The sequence below is a fragment of the Cystoisospora suis genome, assembly GCF_002600585.1.
Source record: "Cystoisospora suis strain Wien I chromosome Unknown contig_5328, whole genome shotgun sequence".
Taxonomy (NCBI): domain Eukaryota; phylum Apicomplexa; class Conoidasida; order Eucoccidiorida; family Sarcocystidae; genus Cystoisospora; species Cystoisospora suis.
The window spans coordinates 1-6,430 of NW_027158118.1; the positions used below are offsets into that span (position 1 = coordinate 1).

The 6,430-nt window shown below is 54.4% G+C and overlaps 2 protein-coding genes across 2 annotated transcripts; both read right to left on the reverse strand.

The window, feature by feature from the left end:
* Window positions 1-26: 26 nt before the first annotated feature.
* Window positions 27-2,671, reverse strand: CSUI_009132 (uncharacterized protein). Its single transcript, XM_068069251.1, has one exon. The coding sequence runs from the start codon at window positions 2,343-2,345 to the stop codon at window positions 1,386-1,388; it is 960 nt and encodes a 319-aa protein (XP_067918772.1). The 5' UTR covers window positions 2,346-2,671; the 3' UTR covers window positions 27-1,385.
* Window positions 2,672-4,918: 2,247 nt separating this feature from the next.
* On the reverse strand, window positions 4,919-6,429 carry CSUI_009133 (uncharacterized protein). Its single transcript, XM_068069252.1, has one exon. It carries the CDS (start codon window positions 6,269-6,271, stop codon window positions 6,026-6,028), a length of 246 nt encoding a protein of 81 aa, XP_067918773.1. The 5' UTR covers window positions 6,272-6,429; the 3' UTR covers window positions 4,919-6,025.
* Window position 6,430: the final 1 nt, after the last annotated feature.

Here is a 6,430-nt window from a genome sequence, read left to right on the forward strand (position 1 = left end):
CGAAGTGGTACCGCGCGTTGCTTCTGCGTGCAGAAGCAACGCGCGGTACCACTTCGCCCATGATACTTGCCACTGCAAGTTTTACACCTTCACCGAGCACACCATCCACGGACAGCAGGCGGCTCCCGATCGGCCACTTTATGGCGCGAACTTCCGAAGGCGGTTCGACGGCATTACAAGCGGGCACAGCGATCGCATCAAAGAGCCTGGCAGTTGGTACAGCAGCCCTGAAGAAAAGCTTCGTCTTCTCTAGCTGGTGAGACGTGGACGCATTTTCTCAGGTCTACCTTCGACCAGCTCGAAAAGCCACCCGTAAAAGGATGGCAGTTTATGTGTGGTGCCCCGGCGCCGGCCAGGCGTCAAATCTCGCTATATCACAGAATATGGCACACCGTTCCCGCCTAATAACATTGGCGTGATGGTACAATCGCTGCGACTGCGTTACGATGCACGTGCAGCGTCGTCCTCCGTTTGCCTCGGCGGCTGGGGGCGGGCCGATGTCCCCCGCAGCTCGGCTTCTGGCGACCTGCATTCTATGCGTCGCACCGGGAGGGTGACGAAGTTTCATACCTGCGCGGAAATCTAGTAGCTGACCTACTATGCAATCAGTTCAACTGTAGGATCCCGAGCGTACCCGGAGTCCTTGGGCACGCCTCAGTATAGTACATGAGCCGAACAACGCAGCGCCAAGCTTCCCTCTCCCCTGATTTCACATTCCTCGCTGCGCCGGTCCCCCTGCCAGCCAGCAGAGGTCAACCCCGCCTGCTCCGACCGAAGCGAGGTCGACACTTCAACGTCCTTCAGACAAAGCAGTCCCTCTCCCCCACACACGGCGAAAACCTCCGACCAGATCTACATTTTAAAACTCCTACCCGGTTCACCCATCCTTGTTCCACTCATGACTAAGCTCCTCTCCTCTGCGGTGTAGCCTTCCCTACCTACTCACGACTCCTGGGACTGCGCAGATACTTACAGACCTACTCCCCCCCGCAGCATGCGTCAACGCTCCACAATACGGAATGCAGGGAACCGTCTTGAGAGCCCACAGGAACCACACTCCGTTCCACACTATCGCTTAATTGCTCCTGTGTTCTTTACGGTCGTACGCACGCTCGTCTCCGCAGGCATCGCCGTGGCCACTCTCCACTTCTGCAAAACTGTACTGACAGCCAAACACCAGACCGGCCTCCTTGCGCACGCCCTTCGACACAGACAGACTGGAGAGTGTACCAACAAGGCCGTGAGCGGAGGAGCTGCTGGAGACACAGCCTATCAGAGAGGACGCGCACGGAACCCCGAGGCCCGCGCGTCCATGAAGCATACTCAACGCTCTTTGGCCGCGTCCACGTTTGCTGTAGCTCATTTATTGACAATAAAGACAACGTCTAGTACCCGTGTGCATGTCGGACACGCAATCGGTGTTCCCGTTGGTTGAGGTGCCAGTTAGTGGCAATGATAATAGCCCCCATTCCAATCCCCGCTGCAATGAACAGCCATTCTACTCCAGGGGCAACAAAGCCAGTGTAAATCGCCACGGAGAAGAGAAGTGCTATGATAAGGTAGAACTCCAGCGTTGCAGGGGGCATATTCGACGCAGCGGGGTCGGCAAGTCCCCTCCTTGCCCCTTCCTGCACTCTCAAATAGAGAAAAAAGGCATAAAATGCTACACTGCCAAGGAAACAGAACGTCAAGAGCGGCTCGGCATAAGGGCTGAACGATCCACCCAAACGGGACAGAACAAAGTACGCAACAAAGCCAGTTAGCAGGATGCCAACAGCAATCAGCGTTGTCGTCCACGTAGCCAGGGGTTGGCGACGATCGAGTCCAGGCATGCCACCGAGTTCGCAGTTGTCGTTCCGACGCCCTGACCCGGAGAGTAACCTTGGAGATGACCCGGCCTGGTTAAGTGGTTCCATATGTTCTAGGCACTTCGCCAACATCGCCCCGAGTCGCGAAAACACCAGTAGCGCTGCAGCGAACACCGTCGCAGCCACAAGGAGCTTCACTGTTGCGCCAGAGAGGCCACCTAGGGAACTTACTGGAGACAATGTATGACTCAGTCTTGTCGATGATCGCGGTTTTCGTCTTCGGGGGCCGTTGCTTTTACTTTCGCCTGGCCCCTGTAAAGCCGTGCCCGCATACTGCTGCTGGACGAGGCTGCCTCCTCCCTTCTTCGAATGGTCTGCAACCGAGGTCCCGGCGTATTCCTCAACATCCTTGGATGAACTGTGCAGAATAGAGTGGTCATTCTCGAGAGCGTACGCCGCCGAGGACAGAGCGAGCACAAGAAAGAAACTTGCAACTGTAGCAAGTGCTGACATTTGCGGAAGAGAGCCGTCCTTCATCTTTCAGATGTGCTGAGAGCGTAACACAAGGTTCAGTGGCGTACTATGGTTGGTACGAATATTCGGTTTGAGAGAATCCTTTTCTCACAAATCAGCCGGTTGCACAATGCTTTGGGCACAGAAAACAGGCAGCTGGCGACCGGACGGGAAACGCGGCTCGACGCTCTGCTGGCCCAAGACTGCATGTCTTAGAGGAGACATGAAAAAAACATTTTCGAAGAATGAAACGGCATAGTACTTAACCGAAGTGGGGGACCTACTTAGTCAAACACCCCAGTCTCGCGAACACCCAATGCGCGGAGGCTCCCGACCACGGGACAGACACCTGTGGGAACCCGCCCCAGAGGGACGCTCCCTCGACTTACCGACAGGCGGGCCCCTCCGGTTGTTTGCGTGGGCTGTCGGGTACGATGGCCCTAAATGACCCGGAATGAAGGAACTCCCGGCAGGAGAGACTTTGTACTCCGCTGTTTGCGGTGAGCGGGGTTTGGCCCTACTGAGTGCCGTCATTGTCACTGCAGCATCAGCCTTATTCCCGTCATTATGACGTACATCCATCATTGCTCTAGTTCCTCGTACCCAAACAGATGCCTAAATGTCAACAAGGGTTCTTTCTGGCGACTACATGGCGTGACAATGACCGAGTTTTTGGCGTACAAAAGGCATTATTTCGTTCAGCCGCTGGTTCACTGTCATCTACTTGTTTCACTCGAGGATTCGGCCCGGGTAAAAGTCTACCCACGATTAGCGTGAGCGAAGCCGTTGCAGCGAGGCAAAAGACTGACCGTAAGGAAAAAAGAAGTAACTCCAGTTCGAGCCCAGATTCCGGGGCAGGCCCGGATATTCGTGGAACCTCGGCCCCAGGAGCGGAAGAGGACAGGTGGAATTAGATACAGGTTCGAATACTAGACTCCGAAAGACACGGCAGAGAGAACCTCTCGGGCTTCTTTTTCTTGTTGGTCTCCAGTTGCTCCTCTTATTTTGAGGAGAAAGCAGGCCGCGAATGTGGCGTTCGGGGTGAAAGAGCTGTCTGAGTATTCCAGCACCCTGACTGTCTCTTTCTGATTGCTTTTGCGTCTGCAGATATTTATCTTTTTTTCATCTTGATAGCCGTGACAGAGAGTCCCTCTAGCCGGTAAACACCTAGGTGGTGGCTTTCGAGTGCAAAAGTACAAGCAGTAATTTACAAAGGGCCTTAAAGGCTACCAGCACTTAGATAGTTGGGGCCGTGCTGGCACGCTGAACTTGAACACGGGCCGTCTTCTCATTCGCCGGGTCTCCCTGGAGCAAAAGCAAAATTCTTCACCAGCGGCCTCCTAAACTCGGCACGTCCCCCTGACAGGGGAATACCGTCTAGTTGGCCGTGGAAGTGTTTCGTTTGGCCAGCTTTGGGTGACACTCCACTGGCCAGTTGCCGAGATAAAACGATTTTTTCCACTCTAGGGTCGCCTGTGACGCATGCTGTACTCGTGTGGCTAGGAGTGCTACTCTAGGCGTCCGTCTGTTACGCTAGAGGACCGAGTAATACAGCGCCACCCTATCGGTCGGACAGCTGTAGGCACAGCCTGGGAATGCTCTCCAGTGCCACGCTGCCGTAATCTGAGGAATGTAAGCGCGATACTGGGTAGATCCCATGATCCGAACTGTACCCCGGTCCTAGAAAGATGGAGTATTATACTTGTGCTGCATTGCGAAGAGAACTGCTACGAACCGTGGCGCTGCATGGTTCGGAACGAGAGGAGGCCAGTGAGGTGAGCGTACTGTATGAAAGAAGGAAAGAAATGTGTCCGAGGTAGTCTTCTGAAAACACCTTTGCTAACTTGTTCAGACTAGAGACTTCTTCCAGACCCAGCTATCTGGTACTCGTTCAAATGTGAACAGTACGAGGTGCGAACGTTCACAACATGCAGGACTGTTCTGGGAGACGAGCGACCTAGAATACGAAAAAGCAAAATCAGTCGAGCTGCGATTCGCGACAGTGCATTCACCTCCTTTAGGGCGTAGCCTGCCAAATTATCCGCCGTTGCTTTGGTGACTTCTTTTTTCCGCTACACCTTCCCGCCTCGTTTACCCAACGCTCCCTCGGTTTAGCCAGACTGCTTATAGCCGTCTGGCTACCTGTGACAACAGGGTCGTCTTTCGAAAGCTGGGTATCACGAACAACGGCAATGCTGGCCCCAACAAATTCACGACGGAACACAACGAGCGCTGGACAGCTCGGATATAGTAGTTGTTTACTGAAAGCAGAGAAGCCAACTATTGGATGTGACAGGAAGAGCCAAGTGCAGAACCGATATACAAGGACGTGAAAGCGATGATTAGAATCTGCCGTGACAGCCCATGGTGAAGCGCGGCTGGCCGCTTGACGACTATCGACTGTACGTGTAAGTAATGCTATGTTACATGTACCTCTGACTCTCGAGCCGCGGTAACGCAACTATTGGAGGAAAGGCGAGGTCTCTAAGAACCGTCATGGGTCCAGTAAACTTGATTGTGATGCAATACTCCTTTTGTCCAACGAGCTCAACAGTTCCTGTTGATCGCTCCCAGCGGACTAACCACCGGTAGTTGTAAGGCCCAAACAAAAACAAACACAACCAATGCCACCACTAACATCGGTCACACGCAGCCAAACCTGCACAGTATGAAACAGCCGTTCGCCCATGGTGACACACAGGGTAGTCCACACTGGGCTAGAATGGGAGACACTTGTCAACTGAAGCGTCCTGCACTTTTCAGAGGCCTTGCAAACCGAGAGATTGCTACCTTAATGCAGAGAACTATGGCAACACCGTTGAACAGACAGAGGCAAACGATAGAAGAGACGGAGTGTCAGAAGAAATTTGACAACGGAAATGAGACGACACGGCAACCGCCACCGTGCAGCCTAGCACCACGTCAGCCGCGTTGACCGGCAGTTCCTGAGCGTGCTCGTACAGTATCTAGGTCACGCTGCGCACTATAAGCGTTAGCGATATATAATACACGTGTCAGCTTCACAGGGTTAGGGTCCGTGGCTGGCTCTCCGTCCGCTACTGTATAGTACAAAGTTCACCGAACACGACCTACATCGTGGTTGACTCGCCGAACAAGGCGAATCCCAGCCGATTCCCCGCTCCCTGTCTGGGTTGCTGCGACATCCCTGACATTTCAAGCAGATCAAAATACTCGGGTATCAGAGCATCAATCTGGCTGCGGTTAACACCTCTTACCGAACATGTTACACAGTCTGGTGCCCGCCGTCCCGCCTCTCACGCTGTCTCCTCGCGGTTGTCCTCTAGGAACCTGCTTGCGATCTCATCAGCGAAGCGCAAAACGAGGGAAACCAACGGCGCGCCCGGTGCGGTGCACCGAGGATAGAGAGTTCACAAAGTCAGCGAGGTCGCTAACACGTCTAGTATGGTACATGGTGCCGCCTTGAGAGAACCAGCTTTCTTTTTCCCAGAACCGTACCCCATCCCCGATTTGTAGAAGCCTTGTCCAGGAGCGTCGGCGATCCTTCCGGCCGAGACTGGCCAAGCCGCCTTAACTACCCGCATCTGCATAACGACCCAGAAAGCCGGCTTTCCCTGAGGGAGATCTCCGCACCTCTCTGTTGTGTTTGGTTGAAAAGCGCCTGGTCTCGCGCGGACTATAAGCGCGTAGAGACACTCCAGTCGCGGCCAAATCTCGCTAGGGTGCTACCTCCCGGAGCCGGATAACAACCTCCCTCGAACTTCTGCGCAAGGTAGGGTTGCCGGGGCCGCGCCGACAGACGAGCGGCAAGAGCCACGAGGTCCCGCATACAAACCGTAACCGCAACTGTCTCTTTTGACCGGATATTTGAATGTACCGGTCCCAGCGGAAGAGACAACCAGCGACTCATTCCCCCTCTCTCCAAAAACAGAATGGGACGCCAGAGATGAAATTATCGACACCCCACTCATGCCACCGACATGCAACGGATAGCCTACTGTGCGACCGCCGATATCTTTCACCAGGGCAGATGATTGGCAACAGGACTGACGCCCCGGCCCGGACCAGGGCGCAGTTGAGAATGTGGTCGAACGATGGACACTCCACTGCCCGATAACGCGTCCCCACGT

Coding starts and splice junctions, on each gene's coding strand:
- CSUI_009132 (XM_068069251.1), bottom strand. CDS start 2,345: ATGAAGGACGGCTCTCTTCCGCAAATGTCAGCACTTGCTACAGTTGCA.
- CSUI_009133 (XM_068069252.1), bottom strand. CDS start 6,271: ATGAGTGGGGTGTCGATAATTTCATCTCTGGCGTCCCATTCTGTTTTT.